At 40.9% G+C, this 25,832-nt stretch overlaps 1 protein-coding gene across 1 annotated transcript in view; it reads right to left on the reverse strand.

Annotated features, from left to right (window-relative positions):
* LOC145393503 (proteasome adapter and scaffold protein ECM29) overlaps nt 1-25,832 on the reverse strand; it is an 835,694-nt gene that overhangs the window by 214,750 nt on the left and 595,112 nt on the right. The window contains exon 18 of the mRNA XM_080267631.1: nt 10,445-10,628. Coding sequence (XP_080123757.1) covers nt 10,445-10,628 — 184 coding nt within the window. The remainder of the gene's footprint in view (nt 1-10,444; nt 10,629-25,832) is intronic.

Consider the following 25,832-nt stretch of genomic DNA (forward strand, 5'->3'; position numbering starts at 1 on the left):
CTCAAAGAAAAAACAAAAACAAGATAACAGAGAGCCAAATTCAAGATCGACATAGCTCCTCTTTTTCACCACTCGCTCCCTAAGCACTATGTCACCTATCAGCAATCTGTGTTGCTGCACACACTCTTTGCTCCCTATAACTTTAATACCTTTCACCAACTTCCTCTCAGCCCTCCTGACTAGTAAACTGTCTATCTGGCTACTGTTTCCCGCCAGACTCGTATGTTATCAACCTACTGTTTTTTTATTTTTTTTTGTTTTATTTTTTATTTTTTTTCATGTGACCAACTCTGGGTAAAGACTTCACAGTCTATCCCAAGGTCCAATAGTCCTCCTACACACCTCCATATGTCATCACTTTGGCACTAACACCCACCATCCATAATGAATTCTTGCTTAGGCTGTCTCATACAGGACTGGCATACTGATATTAGTGGGGGTATTTTCATGACACGTCAGCGGGTCTTCTAGTAGATCAGTAAAGTCCTGGCATACTGATATTAGTGGGGGTATTTTTATGACACGTCAGCGGGTCTTCTAGTAGATCAGTAAAGTCTGCTTTTATGAAATTCAAATCCTTAAACTGTTTCCTGCCCCAGCTGGTATTCAGTCCCGGGTCCATTAGGACTGCTGGCCACCTCTCTACCGATTCAGCCACCGCCTCCCGCAAACAATCATACTTATTGCCTCCCCAAACTAGAGTATCCTTTCCCTTTCCACATTCCTCAAACCATATGTGCATTCCCATGTACCCATTCATATCCTTGAGCTGCTTCACCTACGTGACCATTTAAGTCCCCTTCAAAACTTCACCCCATGTACCCATTCATATCCTTGAGCTGCTTCACCTACATGATCATTTAAGTCCCCTCCAAAACTTCAATCTCATCATTTCCCATAACACTTAACACACATATTAAGTCATCCCAGAATCTATCTTTTTCTACATCATCAAAGCCAGCCTGTGGAGCATACCTCATTAAATTATATGAAACTGTAAGCCTACTGAGCAAAATTTGCAATACAGTACTATTATCATTTCAATCACTTTCATTACATTCCCGACATAATGTACCCATTTTTCCTTAACCAGTATACCCACACCACTGTATCCATCTGCCCATCCCTGCCAAAATATCTTAAACTGACAATCCCTCCTGGCAATCATTCTGGCTGATCCTCCCCTATACCTAACCTCCTGCCACAGCCAAAATCCACCCACCTCCAACTCCCTACCTCAACCACCTGCCCCGCTCTACCTTTCGAAGTACCCACATTCCAAGATGCCACTCTGACCCCTTTGGGTGATTTAGTATCATCAGGCTTTTGCTTTTCCTCATTTTTGTCATGACATTAAAATTAAACAGTGGGAGAAAGAGACCACAGGCCTCACACACCTGCGTAGTCCCAAGTCCAGGCATGGGACCTGGGACCCTTAGCCCACCAACTGTAACCAGTGGCTGTGGAAGTGGCCTCGGGACACCCAGCAAGCGTGCCCTGGCACTGTGGCTGCCATGCCAATATTCACCTACTGATAAGGCAGCCTCCTGGGGCACTACTCCCTGGTTTGGGCTCCTCTCCTTTGGGTGGAAGTGGCAGCCTGGAAACTGCTCTGTCCAGTACCCTGCAGCACAGATCCAAGCCCCATCCCATCCAGGTCCCCAAAACTATGCTGGCGGAGCCTTTCATGCCACCTTTCAATAGGTCTGCCACTAGGTAGTGGGTACAAAGTTTTCTGGCCCGATGCCCTTGCTGGCATCAACCTCTGTGACACTGTGGTGTACATTGTGTGATAAGTAAAGCGCATGAACAATAATGCATGAGACAGAGAAAAGTGTTTGGGAGAGTATGCAGGTCTACTCTACATATTAGTGTCACACTGAAAAGGTCAGCAAAGGGGGATGGTCAGGATATTAGGATGGCTAGTAAAACAGGTGCTCCAGCTCTCCCTGTCACCAGCATTCCAACTTCCCTTTGGAGTACCACAATGACTGGTTGGTGCTACAGCCTATTTCCTGTAATACATGCTTCTGTGTTTGTTGAAATTGTGCCTATGCAATATCTGCTTAAAATGCAAAGACCAAAGACTGGAAAACACCTTCTTATCTATTACATAATGCTGTAGTGGTTCCAATGCCCCTCTGCTATCCTGTGGTAGAAGAAAGGAGTGACTAGAGCTGTGACTTCTACTTTCTCAGATTTTTGTCCCAGAAGAGATAAGAGATACACCTCGGTCTCAATTAACGCTCGTACATGGTGGATGCATGAGCGTACGCTATTTGATATTGCGCTAACTGATACACATAACTTATGGGGAAAAATTTATTTGGTGGATAAGTGACTCCAACTTTGGGGGTTAAACTTTTAAACACTGATAATTGCTCTAGTTCTTAATAATGGTGTATGTACATACATGCACACATGTACATCTATCCTAGATGAGTTGGTCTAAACTGGATTGCTGTCTCTCTCTCTCTCTCTCTCTCTTTCTCGTAAATAATAAAATAAGAAGTAATACGCACCCAAATTGCACCAAAATCACAAGAGTGGCTGAAAATGTTATTTTATATTGTGAATTACTTTGGTAAAATACAAGTATCTGGCGATTTTTTGCGATAATCAGTGAAGTCATATGCTAAGCGCATTAGCTAGCGAACATTTTTGCGGTTGCAAACTGTGCAGCTATGCTATGAAATGACTCATAAATGATATTATATCATTAAGTTTCATTAAAGTAGGTGGTAATAAAAGTCTTTCATGAAGTTTTATAATGTCAAATGATTTTCCTCACATCACTACTGTTTTGCTAAAGTCTAGTGTAAACACTGTGGAATCCATCCACCCATCCATCATCCAATCCTACGTTGCTCCATGAGGAGCGTAGGAGCCCGGATCTAGGCAAGTTGGTCCTGACATTTAAGATGAGAGTGACTAGCCTCACTCATCCATGAGTGGCATTACGTGAGCAATAAACCCCAACCACCCCTTGGATATAAGCCATCACCGGCTCAACCCGATTGGAGTGCTGTAATTACCCACTACACCACCTGATGCCAAAATTTGGTTATATGGTTACCACCCAGCACAGTAAATGGTTTCCTGGTGTACAGGATACCATTTGGCTTGTCACTCAGTGTAAAGTCACCCACAAGCAAATGGAAGAGGAAAGAATGAAGGAAAGAAAGACAGAAGAGGGTGTGTAAAGTCAAACATAGGCAGAAGGACGAAGAATAAATGAAAGAAAGACAGAAGAGGATGGAATGAAAGAAGGATGGAGAAGAGAAAAGGGCAAACACACAAGAGCAGCACTACAATGAATGAGTGGATGGTGTGTGTCCCCACCTACCCAATAAAATCATATGAGACTGGCTAGAAGTGTGTGTGTGTGTGTGTGTGTGTGTGTGTGTGTGTGTGTGTGTGTGTGTGTGTGTGTTCTTACCCAATTGTTCTTACCTAATTGTATCTTTACAGGAATGAGTCAAGCTCGTACTGTCCCGTGTCTTAAACCATATTTATCGTACATATCCTTAAATTTGTGAACTGTTTTGGCACACACTATTTCATTCGGTAGTGCATTCCATTGATCAATTGCTCTGTTTGGGAAACTGAATTTCCTTATGTCTTTATCACCTCTCTTCTTATGCAGTTTTTTGCAGTGTCCTCTTGCTGATGCTTCTCCATATGTTAAGTAATCATTTATGTCTATTTTCTCCTTCCCTGATATGCATTTATATAGCATTATCATGTCACCTCTTTTCCTTCTCTCCTGTAGTGTTGGTAGATTCAGTCTATTTAGTCTTTCTTCGTGGGTTAGGTCCCTTAAGCTTGGTATCCATCTTGTAGCGGCCCTTTGAACTTTTTCAATCTTGTCTATGTGCTTTTTGAGATGAGGACTGCAGACTACTGATGCATATTCCAGGGTTGGTCTAATAAATGATGCTATTATCCTTCTTAGCATGTCTTCATTTATGTATGTGAATGCTATTCTCATATTTGAATGCATTGTATACATGTTCCGTACCTTCTCGCTGATGTGGTCAGCCGGAGATAGTCTGTTACTGATAATCACATCTAGATCCTTCTCTCTTTCTGATGTGTATAGGGTTTTATTTCCTAACTTATAATCCCAATCAGGTCTTTTTCCACTTTTACCAAACTTGATTACATGACACTTGTCCACATTGAATTCCATTTGCCATGTATTACTCCATTCATGGAGTTTATTTAATTCTTCTTGTAGCTCTTTACAAGAGTCTGTGTTAGTAATTCTCCTTTGTATTTTTGCATCATCTGCAAACATATTCAGATAGCTCTCATTTCCAGTGTTACTGTTTATATCATTTATATACCCTAAAAACATGATTGGTGCCAGCACTGAACCCTGTAGTACTCCACTAGTCACTTCTTTCCATGATGAGTAGTTTCCTCTTAGTACTGTTCTCATTTTTCTGAGAAAATCTTGCATCCAACAAAACAGTTTGCCTCGAATTCCTCCTTGATGGTACAGTTTTCATAAAAGTCTTTGGTGTGGTACTGTGTCAAAAGCTTTCTTGAAATCTAAATAGATACTGTCCATCCATCCTTCTCTTTCCTGTATTGTGTTTGTTACTCTGTCATATTAGCTCAACAGATTAGTAACATATGATTTTCCTTTTCTGAAACCAAACTGTCCTTCTGTTATCATACTGTGTTCTTCTAGATGATTTACCCAAGCTTTTCTTATAAGCTTTTCTAATACCTTGCTTACAACACTGGTCAGTGATACTGGTCAGTAGCTGAGTGGATTTTGTCTATTTCCTTTCTTGAATATGGGGACAATATTTGATTTCTTCCAAATATCAGGTAGTTTACCTTGACTCAAGGATTTCTTGAAAATTAAAAATAATGGTTTACTTAACTCCTTTGCACATTCTCGTAGTACCCAACATGAAATTTCATCAGGACCACTTGCTTTTCCTCTGTCTAAGTTACTTAACTCCTCCTGTATTACTTTTTCTGCTATTTGTATATCTGGTAGTATGTGTGGACATGCATGTTCCACATAGTCCCTCTCAAAATTTTTTTGTTCTGTAAAAACTAATTGGAAATTCTTATTTAGTGCTTCACAAATATCTTTTTCTTGTGTATAAGTGATTCCCTCGTCCGTAATGGATTGTATTATATCTTTTACTTTGGTTTTGCTTCTTATGTAGCTGTAAAACAGCTTTGGTTGATCACTAATTTTATTTATTATATCCTCCTCAACCTGTTTTTGGGCTTCCCTCCTTATTCTTGTATAATCGTTTCTTGCCTGTTTGTAATTATTATACGCCCTTTCACTATTGTGTCTTCTGTATCTATTCCACAACAAATCTTTTCTTTCTTTTGAATTTTTACATTCTATATTGAACCATTTCTGTATTTTCTTATCTGCTTCTTTGTGCTGTGGGATGTACTTTTGGACTCCTATTTCATAAAATTCACAGAATTTTTTATATACAGCATTTAAATCTTGTCCTCTAAGCTCATTTCACTATTGTGTCTTCTGTATCTATTCCACAACAAATCTCTTCTTTCTTTTGAATTTTTACATTCTATATTGAACCATTTCTGTATTTTCTTATCTGCTTCTTTGTGCTGTGGGATGTACTTTTGGACTCCTATTTCATAAAATTCACATAATTTTTTATATACAGCATTTAAATCTTGTCCTCTAAGCTCATTTTCCCAATCAACATCTAAGAAATACTTCTTTAGGTCTTGATAATTTCCCTTTTTATAGTTTAGGCTCTTTTTGTAACTTTCATTGCTGTTAACTATGTCATATGCTATCCTGAAGTTGTAATTTAGTACTGCATGATCGCTTTTGCCGAGTGGAGGGTGATATATTAAACTGTCAATATCATTTTCTTGCCTAGTAAATATTAGATCTAGCACTGAAGGTACATCGAGTCCTCTTTTTCTGGTGGTTTCCCTCACATGTTGCATTAGGAAAAACTCTTGCACGAGATCCAGGAGCTTTTGGTTCCAACAGCTTTCTTGGCTAATTATATCTAGAGTATTCCAATTTATATTTGTATTAAAATCTCCAGTTAGTATAATTCTTTCCGATTTCTCTTCCATTTTATGTAGTAATGATCTTAAACTCTGAATTGTACTCTCTGCCAGGTCCTCATATTCGTCTCTTTCCCATGTGTTTGATCTGGGTGGCATGTACAAATTGGCTACAATTACTTTCCCTTCAGATGTGTTGATCTCTACTGCAATCAGTTCTACTTGTGATGGTATATGTAGTTTTATTTCATTGACTTTTAGATTTTTCTTAGTTAATAATATAATTCCTCCTCCTTTTTTTAAATTTCTGTCTCTTCTCCATATATTGTATTCCTCTAAGTTTAGTATGTCACTGGATATCCTTGGTGTTAATTTTGTTTCAGTTTGGCATATTATTTGTGGTTCATTTTCTCTGACATAATCATTCATCTCGAGTAATTTAGATACCATTCCATCCACATTTGAGTACATCAACTTTATCATCTTGTTTATATACTTGTCATGACATGGTTCTACTACCTTCCTCCTTTTTATTCCCTCCTGTTTGTGTACCACTTTCGTACCTGCAATCCTATTACTTTGTAAAAAAAAATGTGTTCTTCTCCTCTTCTGATCTTCCCTCATTTTTTGTTTTTGCTTCCTCCCTCTTCTCTTTCAGTAATTCCAGTTCCTCTTGTGTTAGGCATCTTTTTATCCATACATTTTTGAACTCCTCTTTTTCCATAAGATTCTTTGCATTTTTTAGTATCTCCTCCACAGTGTTTACACTCTGGAAAGTCACCTTTAGAGGTCTGGTCTTGCTTTTCTCGTATTTCCCTAACCTTTTGTGTTCCTCTATGTCTTTACTACCGATTTCCTCTGATACTTCTTTCAGTAAGCTCATTACATTTGCCATCTCCTTTTTGTCTCGTGATCTTGTTTTTTACTTCTTCCTCTTCTATACCAGTGATTACTATAGATTTGTTTATATCTACTGAATCTCTGACTAACTTTGGATTGTTTTGGATTATTCTTTTCACTTCCTGTTTAACCCTTACACCGCGGGCATGTTTCCCAATGTTTTGCGTTTCCCGCGGGGTTATTAGGGCTCCGACAGACTCTCAAAAAATATTTGCCAAAAAAATTTATTAGTCCTAGAATATTAAAATTACATATGCATATGGCACATACCTTCAGCTTTCTCCTGGGATGTTTGTTGAGCCTTTGTCGATTACCGTAGGACTTGTGGAGACCTCTGAAGTTGGGTAACGAAGTCTCCACTTTACACTTCCCGACAACCCGTAATATGATTACCACAGCCAGATATTAACACTATAAACACTACTCTATGATTATCAAGTAGTTTGGGATCCATACTCCAAATAAAAACCACTGTGAAAGCAATGAAAATTACGAGCGCGTATGACCTTCCCACTTGCGCTAGTTCGCTGTTGGTATTCTGTCATTTATTATTCATAAAACCCCTCACACTGTATATTTCTATTACTATATAACACTTATATATATCTACAGTCTTTATCCATAAGTTTCCTTCAGTAGTATTAGTTTAGTCACTGTAGGGATTCAATTTCTTTCAGTAAAATACGTAGCATTCACTTTCTCGTCCTGTATACTAGCACTGAGAGTGAATGTCACTTTCACCTTCACTCTCATAACTCACAGTATTCAGACATGCTAGAGTGAAACTTTCACTTTCATTACTCCGAAGGTATATACTCATATTCTTATAATACAGTACTACGCAATTACATTTCTATTTACGTTCTTTATTTTATTTACGTTATTTACATTTCTATTTTATTTACACTGTGTTATGCACTGTCACTTGAAGTAACTTATAATCCACTGTTCACGTATATTTACATTCATTATTTTCACTTGCTGCTTACACATTATTTACAACACCACTTGCACTGTTTTACTCAACAGAAAGATCGTAGTCACTCTTTTATTAATTGTCAGCCCTTTACCTCTTTCCACACGAGGTTTAGTAGGGGGTACAGGTCACAGGGCTCTTTGCATGGGGGTGAAAAGTGCCTGAAGTTAGCAAGAGCAAACAGACGTTTCCTTCACATTGGAAGATGAGAGTGAACTGATAAGGGTGGGTCAGGGTGGTGGCCTACCTAGGGAAATGCATTACTGCCAATGTTAGCCTCTTGACAGCAGCTAATATATAGCAGTGAAATGATTGGCAGGAAATCTAGACAATACATTATAAATTTGGTAGTTCCAGGTGAATGTAAATATCACTTAGGCTTCTCCCTTCCCTCCTTATATGTATATTTATTACGAAAATAGATTATACGGCATATTTCAAGGGGAAATAAACAGCGAAAATTAGCGAACGAGTGCACGTGAGGTGCTGTCAGGTGATAATTAGCCAATTCCAGGTGTATGGCACTCTCACTTACCTTATTTCTTTCTTGTATATATTATTTGGTATAAGAATAGGGCATAGGGCTTATTTCAATGGATGAAATCAGTGAAAAATTCCAGGGAAGATTTACTTAGCGTAGCACGGCCGGGCAGGCGAGAGGATAGGGTAATGGAGGGGAGGTAGGAAGGGGAGTCAAGAACGGGGAGAAATGGCTAAATTGTCAACAATGGATGGGAGTACAAATGAGATTAGGAGTGCTGACTAGTGTTGGACACTGGCAGTACTGATAGACGATACAAGCCACCACTTGAAAGCCTGGGTGAATTCAAAATAACACAGAATCACAAAAGTGACGCCCTGTGGTATGATCCTTTGCTCCCACGCGTCACAAAAGTCATGCCCCGCGGTTAAGGGGTTAATGCTTTTTTTCTTCCAACCTTGTTTCTAAGTCTTTCTTTACTTTCACCATTTCAGCATATGTGGTTTCCACATCATTTTTGTAGCTTTGCACAGCTTCATTCATCTGTGTTATCTTCTCCTCAATATCACTGCTCTGGTCTATCAGACTGCTTACTTGCCTAATTGTCTCTGTATCATTTTTTAACTCTTCCATAACACTCTCGTGATTGACTACTGTACTTGCCATTTCACTCATTTTCTTCCTAAGTGTACTCAATTCCACTGTTAGTTCACTGATGGCTGTGTCTTTCTTGTTGGCCTCCCTTCCTAGTTTTTGTATTTCTTCCTTTTACAAGTGCATCTGCTTCTTTATTTCATCAATTTCATTTTTGAAAGCCATTTCTAGTTTGTATACATGTTCAACCAGTCTATTGTGAGTCTCCACTTCAACCAGTTCTTGGTAGAAATCATCATCTTGCTTTCTACCTTTATCCCTTTTCTTTTCCAAATTTGCTTTACTAAAGCATGTGTTCATTTTGCAATACCAAAAGCACAGAGTACATGTACTTACATTCCCCGTGCAGCTGTAGTCTAAACAAACCTCAGCTGACTGAGCGCATTCTTTCGCCTCTTGGTTCTCTTTTCTGTTTGAACAAGTCTTGTTTAAACTTCTTATTATTTTTTTCCTTTTAATAATGGAAAATCATTTAGTCTAACCTGGTACAGAGCTTGACTCATATAAAGATACTAATTTAGGTAATGCCACTGGCCGTGCTGGCTCGGTACGGAGCGCCGACGTCGCACGTCTGCTATCTCTGACTCCCAGTGTGTGTGTATGTGTGTGTGTGTGTGTGTTTTTAATATTATTATTGTAATTATTGTGATGTGACAACATGGCAGTAGCCCTAATTTGTATGAAAAAAATCTTGTGGTTTGGTGGATATTTCCGCCTCACTGGGCTACTTCCAGCGTCAGACGGTCAAAACACACCTTGTATTCTCTCAAATCATTCTCCAGGCTGGGAGTACCTACAGACATGCAGTTTGTTGCAAACAACGATAAAAAGATTGAAGCTTCTCTGACAAAAATTTTAGCTCTTAAGATTAATGATAGGTACATTAAAACACAAGTTGAAAACACACTGTTTTTTCCTTATTTCTCAGCACTGAGCACATAAGCTTTCGTCAAGGCTGCTGCAGCCAAAGGGTTAAGGCATCTACTGCAGCCAAGATTCGGCTGATCTGCACCATGGAGAGCTCTCCTGGTGTTTTTGATGTTGCTGGCATTGGTGTAACCTTCTCGTATCTCGCCTCCTGTAATGCATCCTTGATACATGTTGCAGTAATTGCATCTCCTGTCGTGGTGGTTTCACCAGCATTGTTAATATCAGATGTTGAGGATATTAACAGACAGCTCACGCTATTTGTGAATCATGCTATTTGATCACAAGCTAACTGGGACCAAGGTGTATACGCTTGTCTTCCAACAGCAAGTGAATGCATAAAAGATGTCTGTGCAGTGATGAAAAACAAATAATTATTAAGATTACTGACATTCATGATAAATAGTTTTCCCTAATCTACATATATTGTAATAACTCTAAGTATTTAAACTACATCTATGCAGACTGCTTACCCTGAGGGAGCTTTGCCTAACTCCCCCTCCTGGAAGATACGTGTATCCTCAGTAACATTTTGTATGCTGCGCTTGCCTTCTGTCAATGTCTGTACCAATCCCTCCACCATCGACTGTCTTGTTGCTTCTGAGCAGCATTCATATACAACACCTAAACCTTTTGAAGCTGCATCTTGAATTAAGTCTGTAAATAAACATAATCTGATGATTTATACTGCACTGTAAAATAAATGAAAGTGCATTAAGACTTCAGAAATACATGTACTGCATGACAGTCATTTAACTGCATTATGCAAGCTGAAATTATGGTAAGAGGAACATGGAAGACAGTGAGTGTGTGGGGTACTCAAAGGGAAAGATTCCAAAAGGAAAAGCTGAGCAACAAATCATCTGGAGATCAGTATGAACAAAAGTGGAGGAATTTTAATTCAGGATTAATGAATTGAGAGCATTTGGATTAAGAAAATTTGTGGAAGGCATACATGAAGTGTTTGGTTAAATATGCTAAACTGTGTTAGCTGCAATGGTATCAACTACAGTATTCAGATGGGGACAGCTTAGTAGTATGTGGAGGCTGAAAGTACACCGGAGATAAAATTGGTAAAGTCACTAAGATGGATGGAAAAAAAGGAATTCTGATAAATGAAAAGGAAATACAGAGAGAGTAAGAAATGTGTGAAGATGTTACTTTTTAAAAAGGAAGAAGGATTCACAGCATATTCTGGGGTACATTGAATGTAAACTACACTCAAATCTCCAATAACATGGCACTGAGTAACGTGGTTTTGAAGCTATACAATCACCAACTCTGTGACAAACCTTGAGTAACACAGGGTTTGTCTCAAAATTGCGCAGTTCATTCCCATGCAGTGACATCATGCACCTAACTCACTGTGACTGACAGCTCAATTCATCTCATGCTGTACATGGTTGGCTTGACTTAACTTCCACAGTTCCACTCAGAGCTGCCATTTGGTAGGATATCGTCTGTTAGCTTTGGGGGGGAGGGGGAGGAGTCGATGATGTAAGTTGGAACTTTGGGGGGGGGGGCGCCTGTGCATGAGTTGACTGCATATCGTAATAAATCTCAATATAGTATGATGTGTTTAGCATATTTTTAATCATCATCATTATTGACATAACATGATACAGTCTGTATGAGTGACATGGTATTAACCGTTGAGGAGAGGGTGACCATTCTTGCCTGTACCATAGGAGGGTAAAATGGCTTACCTGCGATTCTTTCCTTCATTCTTTCCTCTTCCTTCTGCCTATGGGTGACTCTACACTGGGTGACAAGCCAAATGGTTTCCTGTACACCAGGAAACCATTTACTATGCTGGGGGGCAACCATATAACCAAATTTTGGCACCTGTTGGTTTAGTGGGCAATTACAGAGCTGCAATCGGATTGTGCCGGTGAAGGTTTATACCCAAGGGGTGGATGGGGTTTATTGTTCATGTAATGCCACTCAGAGATGAGTGAGGCTGGTCACTCTCATCTTAGATGTCAGGACCTTGCCTAGGCCTGGGCTCCTATGCTCCTCGTGGGGCAACGTAGGATTGGATGATGAATGAATGATGAATGTCTGGAAAATCTATAAGCCACAGCACGTCACATCCTGGTAGGTTGTATGGCTACTGACCTTTATTTTCCATTATATATGACACCTGATACTTCTGGATCATAGTACTGTGGCTTACCATGCACACATTTTCTCTGCATCATTTGGATACAGCACATTGTCTGCTTTGAATGTAAAGGGATAACTAATGCTCCCAGTATGCGGACATTCACAACTGTATGACTGCTATGAATTACCACACCAACCATTGCAACAGCTTAATATACCCTGTATGTCATACTAAGGCTTCACAAATGCGTACAGTAGGTGCAAACAGCAAGTATTGTTTTTTCTTATGCACAAATGACATTTAGAAATGGTAATGCATCATTTTAGCAAATTCTTTTTTAATTTTTAAGTTATGTTGCAATGCCACTTACCTATTCATAATAATAACAATTCATAATAAACATGAGCAGTAGACATCACATTAGAATGTGATGCCATAACACACATGAAAATCGGCAGCCCTGGTCCCACTCCCACTTCATCCCTCACATCTCACCAACGTCTAGTTGCTTTACTGTAGTGTGATTTTTTTGTGTTTGTAAGTGCTGAGAGAGGTCACTGACTCTTAGCCATGCCATGACAACATCAGTGGTTGGGGGTGGGGGAAGACTGCTGAGGAGATACGCAACATCATCACATCAATACGCAACCCAGGTTTTGTTACTGCTATGTTAATGTTTTTTAACTGTCATATGTTTTGTTTAGTGGAAGGTGGAAGGCACTCACCATCCACTCACTTGACGCAGTGCTACTCTCAGGTGTCTGCCCTTTCCTCTCCTCCCTCCTTTCCTTCCTTCCTCTTCTGTCTTTCTTTCCTTCATTCTTTCCTCGTCCTTCTGCCTAAGGGTGACTTTACACTCCCTCTTATATCTTTCTTTCCTTCATTCTTTCCTTTTCCTTCTGCCTATGGGTGACTGTACACAAAGTGACAAGCTGAAGGGTTTTATGTGCACCAGGAAACCATTCACCACGCTGGGTGGTACCCATGTAACAAAATTATGGCACCTGGGTGTTTAGTGGGTAATTGCGGCGCTCCAATTGGATTGAGCCGATGAAGGTTTATATCCAAGGGGTGTTTGTAGTTATTGCTCAAGTAATGCCACTCAGGGATGAGTGAGGCCTCCTCACTCTCATCTTAAATGTCATGACCAACTTGCCTAGCTCCGGGCTCCTACGCTCCTCATGGGACAAAGTACGAATGGATGATGGATGGATGTTTTGTTTCATTTCACACAAAACATATGACAATTAAACATATGACAATTACAAAACAGGAGGCCGTAGCACGGGCCGAACAGGGTAGTACTCCCGAGGGGAATGGGAATGCTGGTGATAGGGAGAGCTGGAGCTCCTGTTTCACTAGCTATCTAACCATCCCCCTTTGCTGACCTTTTCAGTGTGACAGTAACATGGAGAGTAGACCAGCATACTCTCCCAAACATTTCCTCTAACTATCTATGCACTACACCACATGCACTTTACATTTCACACAACGTATCCCACTACGTTACAGGGGTTGGCGCCAGCAAGGGCATGCGGCCAGAAAACTTTGCCCCCGCTACCTAGTGGCGGACTTCTGGGGGGAGGCGTGGCGGGGGTTCCGCCGGCATAGATCATGGGTCCAGGGCGAGATGGGGCTCGGGCCTGTGCTAGAGGGTACAGGGCATTGCGGTTCCCAGGCTGCCGCTTCCGCCCAATAGAGAGGGGCCCGAACCTGGGAGTAGCGTCCCAGGAGGCTGCCCTATCAGTGGGTGTATAATGGCGGGATAGTTGCAGTGCCAAGACGCGCTTGGAGGGTGTCCCTGCAGCTGTCCTGGCAGGGTGCCCCGAGGCCACTACCACAGCCACTGGTAAGCTGGTGGGCTAGGGGTCCCAGATCCATTGCCTGGACCTGGGATTGTGCGGTGAGTGGGACCTGTGCTGTGTCTGTCCCCATTTATTAATACTGAAGATGACAAAACAAAAAAGGTTTCAAAGCAAGCCTGAGGACAGTAAATCACCCATGGGGATGAGGGTGGGTTCATGGAATGTGGGAAGTTTGAGGGGAAGAGCAGGGGAAGTCGTTGAGGCATTCAGTAGGAGGTGGGTGGACGTGGCGTGTTTGCAGGAAGTCCGGTACAGGGGTGGATCAGCCAGAAAGATTGTTGGGAAGGACTGTTGCTATAAGTTGTTTTGGCAGGGGAGGACAGACGGATATGGAGGTGTTGGTGTGATGGTTGCGGAGAAATGGGTGGAATATGTTATGAATGTTTTGAGAGTAAGCGATAGGATATTGGTTGTGAAAATTCTGTTGGGAAGAAAGATAGCTGTGATTATATCGGCATATGCTCCACAGGCAGGATTGGATGAATCAGAGAAAGATAGATTTTGGGATGATTTAATACGTGTAGTGGGTGGTATGCGGGATGATGAGATAGTGATTTTGGGAGGGGACTTAAATGGTCATGTAGGTGAAGCAGCCCAAGGTTATGAAGGAGTGCATGGGGGATGTGCATATGGTCTAAGGAATGCAGAAGGGGAAAGGATACTCGAGTTTGGGGAGGCAACGGACATGATTGTGTGCAACACATATTTTAGGAAAAGAGACAGTAGGTTAATTACGTATGAGTCTGGGGGAAATAGCAGTCAGATAGATTATTTTCTGGTTAGGAGGGCCGATAGGAGGTTAGTGAGGGATGTTAAAGTTATAGGAAGTGAGGAGTGTGTGCAGCAGCACAAACTATTGATTTGTGATATGGTGCTTAAAGAACAAATGATGAAAAAGAGGACTTATGTACCTAGGAGGAAAATATGGAAGCTGAAAAACCAAGTAGTAAGGGATGCCTTCTATAGCGAGTTGAGGAGAGTGGTGGCTGAACAGGGAGCTGTAGACAGAGGCGTTAATGAACAGTACAGAGCCCTCAAGAACAATTTCTTGAGAGTTACTGATGTAACATGCGGCTGGACAAGAGGACCACCAAGACATAAAGTAATTTGGTGGTGGGATGAGGGTGTAGAAGCTGCAATTAAGGAGAAAAGAAGGCTTTTCTGGGAATGGAAGAAGGGTGGTAGCAAAGAGGAATATTTGGCTGCCAAGCGTAGGGCTAGGAGAGAGGTATACAGGGCAAAGTCTGAGTCACAGAGACAATTACTTGATAACCTAAATCATGGGGAAAGGAAAAATATATTTAGGGTGGCAGGTCAGGTGAAGAGGGATAATCGGGATATCATAGGTGAGCAGTGTGTGAAGAATGATGAAGGATGGGTAGTGGTGAACAGTGAGGATATTAAAGATGCATGGAGAGAGCATTATAACCGGTTGTTGAATGAGGAGTTTGACTGGGACAGGGAAGGTTTGGAGCCAGCAGATCCAGTGTCTGGCCCTTGGCCTTTGATTGATGATGCTACTGTGAGTGAGGCAATAGGCAGGATGAGGGTGGGGAAGGCAGCAGGTGTGTCTGGGTTGACTGCCGAAATGTTGAAGGCCTCAGGCGATATAGGGGTGAGTTTAGTCACTGACCTGATAAATAGGATTATTTATGAGTGTGTTGTCCCAGATGATTGGCTGAAGAGTGTAATTGTAAATGTGTATAAAGGGAAGGGTGATGCCCTGGAAAGAGGGAATTATAGAGGTATAAAGCTTTTAGATCAGATAATGAAGGTAATGGAGAGAGTTTTAGAAGGTATGATTAGAGAAAGAGTGAATATTGATGAGATGCAGTTTGGGTTTATGCCAGGTAGGGGGACCACTGATGCCATATTCATTGTTCGACAGCTTCAGGAAAAATATATTGGTAGGAGAAGGGATCTTTATTTTGTTTTTGTTGATTTAGAAAAGGCCTTTGACAGAGTCCCTAGAGAGGTGGTGAAGTGGGCAATGAGAAAGCTTGGCTTGGAGGAGTGGCTGGTTAGGGTGGTTATGGCCATGTATGTGGGTGCTCACACCCAGGTGAGAGTGAATGGAGATTTGAGTGATGAGTTTTCCGTGAATGTTGGTGTGCATCAGGGGTCAGTCTTGAGTCCCATGTTGTTTATCATGGTACTTGAAGCCCTTTCACGTGACTTTAGAAACGGACTCCGTGGGAGTTGTTGTATGCTGATGATTTGGTGTTGATTGCAGAGAATGAAAGGGAGGCGGAGGAAAGGTTTAGGAAGTGGAGAGATGGTATGGGGCAAAAGGGTTTAAGGGTAAATGCAGATAAAACAAAAGTGATGATATCTAGGGTTGGTGGCGGTACTGTCAAAGACGAGGGAGAGTGGCCATGTGCAGTTTGCCACAAGGGCGTGGGAAGTAATTCCATCTTGTGCGGTGTGTGTGATAAATGGGTGCATAAGAGATGTAGTGGTATCAGAGGTAGACTGCGAGATAATGCTGATTTTATGTGTACGGCGTGCCGGGGTGAGCAGGTGGAGATCGTCAGACGTGAAAGAATTGAACTTGCTGGTGAATCTCTTGAGTGTGTGGAAGAGTTTTGTTATTTAGGAGACATGTTGTGTGCTGGAGGTGGGGCTGGAGCTAGCTCTGTGGCTAGGGTGAGAAGTGGTTGGAAGAAGTTCAGGGAGCTCTTGCCTCTCCTGACATTGAGGGGGCTCTCCCTACGTGCTAAGGGGTCTTTGTATGCAGCGTGTGTTAGGAGTGTAATGCTGTATGGCAGTGAGACCTGGGCAGTGAAGGAGGAAGACATTCGCCGGCTCAGACGTACAGAAATGACAATGATTAGGTGGATGTGCAGTGCGTCCCTGCGTCCAAGGCCTGGAGGGGCTGGGTTTACAATGGAAGAGTTGAGAGGTAGGATGGGACTGGAGTGTATTGGTGTTGTGATGAGGAGAGGTAGATTGAGGTGGTTTGGACATGTGGAGAGGATGGGGGATGATAGTTGGGTGAGGAAGGTGAGAAGTGTTAATATTGGGGGTGGGGTTATGAGGGGTAGACCGAGAAAGACATGGGACGAGGTCATTAAGTGTGACCTTAGGGCTAAGGGACTGAACAGGGAGGCTGCAATGAATCGTGCAGCATGGAGAGCCGCCATTAGGTGACCAAGGCCGACACATGCAAGCATGTTGGAGCCTTTAAAAACGAAAAACGAAAAACGAAAACATTAACATAACATAATGAGTTCTTTGAGAGGAGCCTGTGGAGTCACGTGGAGAGACAGACTGACAAATGAGGATGTGAAGGAGCTTTGTGATGAGGATGGATGTGATGGGAAGCATTAGGAGAAACACACTGAGGTGGTTTGGCCATGTGGAGAGGATGAAGAGTGAGAGACTGATGAGTAAAGTATATGTGAGTGAGGTGGAGGGGAGAAGAGGGAGGGGGAAGCCAAGGATGAGATTGGAGGGATGGAATGGAAAGGTATATAAGAGAGGGGGGTGTGAGCTGGAAGCAGGGCAGTGAAATGGCAGGGGACAGGGTGATATGGAGGCAATTTGTTTGTGGCCACCTTTTCCGGGATTAAGGTGTCTGGCAATAGATAGATAGATAGATAGATAGACAGACATATATGTTTTGTTGCTATAGCAATTGCATGATGATGGGTGTCAGTCAAGGTTGATATTGTGGGACAGGGTGGACAGATAGGGAAAAAGACTTATGGAAATGTTGTGCAAGTACAGGTATACAAATAAGCATATTGTCTGACTGCCATGGTTTTGAGTACTGCAGTCCATGTTGTGGCTATATTTACCACTTTACGCAAGGTCTGAATGTATTTTATTTTACCAGTGGTGAGAAGTTCTAATGAACGGTACAGCGACCCCTTCATTATCAAGCATCTGGTAATAGCAGTTTCTGTTATTACTGCAAGATGAATATCTGCACTCCTGCCGTTATCACGCATTTTTAGGCTATACAAAATCGTCATTGTGCACATGAGCTGGCTTCTGCCAATAATGATAGTGCAAAATCTGTGGTTTCTGATGGTTTTCAGGAACTGAAAGATATCCCAAGTGGTGGAGACCACTATCTCTCCACCCCCAGTCTCAGAACCCCTTATCTTAAGCCCAGCTCAGGACTTTCTATGGTATGTGTTTCTTCCATATTGTGACCATTTCATAATCTCCTATTAACTTAACCATGGTTATGTGTGTAGCTGATACAGTCAGATCCCTACTTACAAAGGATCAACTTACGAAAAATCTGCAGATACAAAAAAAATTGTGTGTGTGGGGGGAATGGTCGGTCATAGCAAGGAAGGATGGGGTCAGGTGAAGACACTGACAAGAAGGTGAGGTGATAACTGCAGTTCAGGGAAGGGTAGGGGATAAGTGGAGGAGTGAAGACAATACTGGGCTTTAATCTGGAGAGAGAGAGAGAGAGAGAGAGAGAGAGAGAGAGAGGAAGTAGGTATGAAGTAGAAAGGTGATAGGGGTAGAGGGAAACAAATTTTATGGGATGAGGGTTAGATTGGTGAGAGAGAGAGAGAGAGAGAGAGAGAGAGAGACAGAGAGAGGCAGACAGACAGAGAGAGACAGAGAACAGAACAGAAGTAGGTATGGAGTAGAAACGAGATGGGGTAGAGGGAAAGAACTTTGTGTTCTTAGTAATTATGGGATTTGGGTTGGGTTGGAGAGAGAGAGAGAGAGACATGAAAAAAAAATGACTTACGACAGACCTTCACGAACCAATTATTTCCATAAGTTGGGGACAGCCTGTACTTACCATGAGAGTAAGTACAATGGATTGCAAGTACAGAAATGCTGCAATTTATGCAAATTTAACTTGTGATTTTCAGTACGTAGTTTATAATACAGTACAAATATTTATTTATTTATTTTTTAACATCAAAGTGCTGGTGCACATTAAAATTCAAATACTGCACCATTTCTAGACTTGCTTGCCAGTGACACCACAGCAGCCACCAAACGCACCTCCTTTTTATCAGTCTTCACGGGTCCGTCCTAGCGGCAATATCTCACTTGGGTCTCAACTGACAACAACTTGCTCCTTCCAAAATGAAATTCATTTGATTCATAAAATTCGACCAGTAAATTAATGGAACTTACTGTGTACAAGTTCTGACACTGTGTGATAAGTGATGTGTGTACAGGGAGGGTAGCAGTGTGGTGTGGAGGTTGGCGGGTGCAAGCCCAGCCACACACCGACTGTCGCTGATAACTGTTTGTATCTACCTAATTGTGATATACAAGAAATGAGCTATGCTCGTGGGGTCCCGTCTCTGTTTCTCAATAAGTCAAATTTAGCTTTAAACTCGTTTAAGTTTTTAGACTGGACGATCTCTTTGTCCAGGCTATTCCACAGGTCTATACATCTATAAGGAAAACTATATTTCTTGATATCCTTAAAGCAGCTTGGCTTCTTCAGTTTCATTCTGTGTCCTCTTGTTACTCTCTTATCTCATAAAAACAGATCTTCTTTGTCAATTTTATCTACTCCAACCATGGTCCTGAACACTGCAATCATGTCGCCTCTCTTTCTCCTTTCTTCTAAGGAAGGCAAATCCAGCTTTTCCAGCCTCTCTCTGTACGACAGATCTGCCAGACTGGGGGCCATTTTGGTTGCTGTTTTTTATATTCTCTCAATCTTGTTTATATCTTTCTTTTTGTGTGGGGACCACACTACTGCTGCATATTCTAACCTGGGGCGAATCATGGCCACTATCAATTTTTTCATCATCTCCTCATCCTTATAATGAGAAGCTACTCTTATATTAGTCAGGAGTTTATAAGTCTCCCTAACTGTCTTGTTAATGTGTTTTTCAGGTGACAAACTGTCCTGGACCAGCACTCCCAAATCTTTCTTTTCTCTCACTTCAGTGATTGGCTCATTACCCATCAAATAATTCAATGATGGCCTCTTGGTACTTTTACCCATTTCCAATATTTTACATTTCTTTGCACTGAATTTCATTTCCCACATCCGGCTTCATTCACGTATCCTATCCAGATCCTCCTGCAGCATTTTACAATCCTTCTCAACCTCTACCTTCCTCAAGATCTTTGCATCATCAGCAAACGGACTTGAATAACTGTTCACTCCATCTACCATATCATTTACGTAAATCAGGAAAATTACTGGCGCCAACACCGAGCCCTGTGGGACTCCACTTGTTACTTTCCTCCATCCAGACATCCTATCCTTTATTACTGTCCTCATTTGTCTGTCTCAAAAAGTTTCTCATCCATTCCAGGAGGTTCCCTTTCAGTCCTCCTATATGCTCTAGTTTCCACATCAGTCTCTTATGGGGTACCTTGTCAAAGGCCTACTCCATATCTAAATACACACAATCCACCCAACCATCTCTTTCCTGTAGCACATCAATTACTCTTGAGTAATAACTCAACAAGTTGGAAACACATGACCTTCCACTTCTAAATCCAAACTATCAGCCAAAATATTCATCTCTTCCAGATATTTTATCCATCTATCTTTCAGAATTCTTTCGCACAATTTGCGACCATGCTGGTTTGGGACACTGGTCTATAATTCAGGGGTTCTTCCCTGTTTCCTCCCTTATAAATTGGTACCACATTCGCCCTCTTCCATTCTTGAGGCACTTTCCCCTCTTCCAGAGAACACACAATTAAACTGTGAATCTTATCTGCCAGTTGTTCTCTGCATTCCTTCAGTACCCAATTAGAGATTCCATCTGGTCCTGAGGCTTTCCTTACATCTTGAGTTTCCAGTAATTTATATACTTCCTGTACTTCCACTTTTATATCTTTTATCACTACATTTCTAGTTACCCCCTCCCCTTCCACAAACTCCTTTTTACTAGTGAAAACTGATTGGAAACATTTGTTCATTATTTCTGCTTGCATTGCTGCATCTTTATAGACCTCTCCTTCTACTTTCAGTTTGGTGATTCCTTCCATTTGTTTCAGTTTGCCACTGACAAATCCATAAAACAGTTTGGGTTCATCCTTACATTTGTCTATTATGCCTTATTCAAAATTCCTTTCTTCCTCTCTACGTATTTCTGTGTATTCATTTCTAGTTCTTTTATATTCTTCCTTTGTTCTGTTGTTACCTCTCTTTCTCCAATTGTTCCATGCCGTGTCTCTCTCTTTTTTTGCTATCATATACCTTCTATTAAACCACTCCTTTTTCCTGTTTTCTTTCCCCCTTACTCTTGGCACAAATTTTTCCACTCCCGAATTATAGAGTTCTAGAAAAATATCCCACTTCCTCTGTATCTCTCTTGTTTCTCTGAAGTTTCTCCAATCTGCATTTTTGAAAATTTTTCTCAATTCTGTAAAGCTTGCTTTCCCAAAGTTGTATCTTCCCTGCCTATAAAGCTCGTCTCTTGGCTCCCCGTTTCCTGTTATCATCTGGAACTCAATGACCACATGATCACTTTTTCCAATAGGACACAGATATTTCAAGGATTCTATTACATCGGGTTCTTTGGTAAACATAAATCTAGTCTTGCTGGTGTGTCCTCACCTCGGAACCGTGTCTCTTCTTTGACCCATCGCATCATCACAATGTTATTCATTCATTCATTGCCAGATGCCATATATCCCAAACGGGGTGGCCAAGGGCTTAGAGTTAATTGTTTTACAGGGAGGGGCAATAATCCTCCACCAACCCCACTTGACACGTAATGTTCATTGCTATATAATACAGTGCCCCACGAATCTTCGCTGCCTCCTGAGTCCCATTCCTCCCAGTTCACCTCTTTACAACTGAAGTCACCAATGAAAATTATATTGTTGCTTTTCTCAATCATTTTCTGTAAATAATTAGCCATGTCTGACAGCATTTCCTGGTATTCATCATCACTCCATGCCCTTGTCTTAGGGGGAACATATACTACTACCACATCTCTCTTGCTATTCTCTCCAGTTTCTAATTTCATATTTATCACTTCGGCCCTGCCTTCTCCCATTTCCACAGTACAGTATCTACATTTATTTTGTTCTTCACTGCTATCATCACTCCTCCTCCCATTTTTTCTTTTCTGTCTCTTCTCCACAGTTTGTATTTACCATCTCTCATATGAACATCAATAACTTCTCTTAACTTGGTCTCTACAAAGCACATAACATCAGGTTCATGTACCTTCAAAAAATCGTTGATTTCTAGCCTTGCTGATATTAAACCATCAACATTAGTATATGTCACCTTCAAATTATTTTTGATGTTTCTTATACCCTCTTTTCTCCTTCTCCCCTCTGATACCACTTCCTTAATTTCTGATCCATGACTCTCCAATAAAACACTGTCTTCTTTTCCTCCGTTCTGTGTTCGTTTTTTACCTTTGCTTCCTTTACTAATTCTTTAATTTTAGCTCTTTCTTCCTCATATGCAGCTCTCCTTATCCAAACATTTTTTTAATCCTTCCCTGTCTGATAATTTCCATGTTCTACTGATAATTTTGTTTACTGTTGTCTGGGAATTAAACTTTACCTTCAATGGCCTTGCCTCTCCTTCCTCGTACTTTCCTAACCTAAACACCTCTTCAATCTCTTCCTAAGCTTCGTTGTTTTCCTCCATGACTACTGATATTATTTCTTTACCCTTACTCAGTTCTTATCTTTCTCTTTCTGATCTTATTGTCATACGTTTTTCTATAACTCCTAAAATTATTACACATTTTTTCTTATCTGCTACATCCCTAACTAAAGATTCTCTTCTCAGTACCCTAACCATTTCCCTCTCCACCTTTTCCTTGCTTTGTTGTTCTATAATCTCTTTCAAATTTACATTTCCCTCTTCCTGAATTTTCTTCCACCCCTTATGTTGCTCCTTGATTTCTTTAATATGCTCATCCTGTAAACTTGATTTGGATTTATACTCATCTATTTTGCTTTTCATCCTGTCCCTTTCCTCTTCCAACCTATTCTTCTTCTTCTTAAGCTGTTTTATTTCATTAGAGGCTGATTCATTATTCACTTTTAAGTCAGTAACTTCTCTTTCTTGTTCATCACTGCGTGTACAAATTTTTTCCAGTTTATTCTGTAAACTTTTGATCTCGTTTTCCTGCACTATGGTCCGTTCCTGTAACACTTTAATTACTGCCCATACCTTTATTATCTCCTGGACATTCCTCTCCGCTGTTTTCTCTACACCTCCTATTCTTCTTTGGTTCAACTTAATCCTTCCATTTCCCACATCCTCTTCAGAGAAGCCCTCAAACTCTCTCTTGCCGATTGTAAACAATGCACTGTCCCTTTCCGCCATGATTCAACCATATGGAGATTTTCTATTTTCACTATATCTTGTTCTTTTTATGACTGACACCATGGTTTTTTTTAACTACTGTCCGACGGGACCACACTCACGCACTTATTAACATAATCACAAATAGGCTGGTTTTCTTTTCGTCGCTGATTCAGCAATTATTTCTCTGTTGGTGTGTGTGTGTGTGTTCAAACATGTGGGCAACTGACTGCTACACAGATGCAAGCAGCATACACTCATTCTAGTCTTTTTGGTACTTTTTAAAAATAGATGTAAGTACAGTACTGTACTGTATCGTACCGGAGTTTGTGTTTATAATAACCCAATATCTGAAAATTATAGTAATTGGTGGTATTTTAATATAATGGTGAAAAACAAATTTATACAATACAGTAAAAAGCTGACGAAAGGACGAATTGCTATGGTTATTAGACTTATAGGGAAATGCCAAACTTCAGCTCTTTTATTTTAAAAGATCTTTATGAAAGTGTATTTTATTCTACTGTGTTATTATTATCATTATTATATTATTATTATTTTTTAAGTTTAAGAACAATTTAGGGGATGTTAAGTGGGGTGTTTTGGCTATGGGTGATTTTTGGCTTTATGCGAGGCCTTAGGAACATAACCCTTGCATAAGCTGTGACGTGACTGTATATTGTTGTAGAAGGGAAAATTACGAGTGGGGTGCTTGGTATCAATTAGGATACATCCCAGATGTTCTGTGCTTCTGTTACCATGCAAATTTTGTTATCACGAACTAGGCTCAGTACAAATTAAGTACAATAACCAAGGGATCACCATAAAATGTTACGATGAATATGGTGGAGGTGGTGAGGAGAATCAAGTCTAAGTACCAGATTCCAAAGTAAATTACTCTAAAACTATAATTTTTGGAAGTACACAAGAGTTTTGAAATACAGTGGGCTCACACAGTATGAAAGTATATGAGTGGTCCAAGACCTCGCACACTGTGATTTCGCATACTGTTAATACATAACCTTATGGGAATACTTACATATGGGGCGGGACCCCTCAAACCTTGATGTTTTATTAACCTTAGAGATATAATAAAGGGAAAATTTTCAAGATATATACAGGTCTCCCTCACTGTACGGTTTCGTTTTACAATATTTTGCATTTACGATCATTATTTTTTAGAACCAATCATTTGTTTTACAATTGAGCTCCCCCGCATTTACGATTGGTAATGTGGAGAAATTCCGCACTCACAGGCAGATCTCCTGCAAGCTGCGTGGCATACCCACCCCGTGCGCACAGTTTCCCATGCTTCCGCCAACCAAGCATCACTGGTTCCAAGACAATTCGCCATCAAGTCAATTCGCCATCAGACAATTCACCCTCAAAACGTGGACAATTCCCCGTCAGGACAATTCACACACTGGACGATTCTCTGTCATTCTATAAATATACTTATTATTAATTAATATATACTTTAATAGCTATATTTCAGGGGGATCCATCAAAATCTATGTTCAATTGCATTGGCTTTGGATATTTATTAGCTGCACCTTTAGTGAATAATTAACTTGTTTCTTCCTCGCTGTAGCAGCCTTTGAATTATATTCTAGCGTCACCCATAGCTGTCTTCATTAATGACGGCAAAGTATTTTGATATTTCTTTGACGACGAATTGTCCCAAAACCACATCACTGCCCAGTCTCACCTACACGCTTGTTCAGCTTACAACCTCCGTGCGTCTGTGTGCATCAGTGCCCAGGATATTACTATTTTTCCTGATCTTCATATTGTACCGCATTTCATGTCATTGTTTATGCTATTTCAAGTCTTTATGTTTGCAAATGTACATTCATATATGATTCAGATGCACTACAATACATAAAGCATCATTATTATTGCATATTAGATCACTAGTATGGGTGTTGGGTTTCTTATATAGAAGTCCAGGAATGCATCCTTGTTTTTCCCATTAAACCTTAAGGTTGCTATACGATACTTTGGTATACGATTGCCCTTCTAGGAACACATACCGATTGTAAAGCGAGGGAGACCTGTACTACAGATAAAGCTAAAATAACAAAAATATGGTCAGTCACCTTAAAAACAGTAGATGACACGCCTGATGAACTTAAATAGCAGGGGTTCTGAGGCACGGCAACACATTTAAAGCACCCACGCTGCACCAGCCGCTGCACCACACGTCTTAATGGTTGCCAGTATTGTATCATTCTAGGCTTTGATGAAGAAATTTACAGCCTGTCGAATGTTATACAGTAATCCCTCCACTATCCGATGTAATAGAGCCAAAGGCATGTCTGGAAAGTGGTCCCGTCCGGATAGTGGGCCCCAGCCTCCTGGACTTGTACTTATGGACCCTAACTCAGAAAAACACCTATACAACTCCCTCTGGACATGCATAGCACCAATTTAAGACCCAAATCACACCAATAAGGGACATAAAAGACTGGAATGAATGCAAAAGAACCAGAGAATGAGGTTTTAGAGGTGAGTTTACACAATATTAAACATTCAGGGTACTTACAAGTCCCTGGCTCCTGGACTGGTAGTTATGGACCCTAACCTAGCCTAACTCAGAAAAACACCTCCCTACTGCACATGCATAGCACCTAAGACCCTGCTCACACCAA

This window comes from Coenobita brevimanus, chromosome 24 (assembly GCF_032717465.1).
Source record: "Coenobita brevimanus isolate Jiangsu-jjx chromosome 24, ASM3271746v2, whole genome shotgun sequence".
Lineage (NCBI taxonomy): Eukaryota > Metazoa > Arthropoda > Malacostraca > Decapoda > Coenobitidae > Coenobita > Coenobita brevimanus.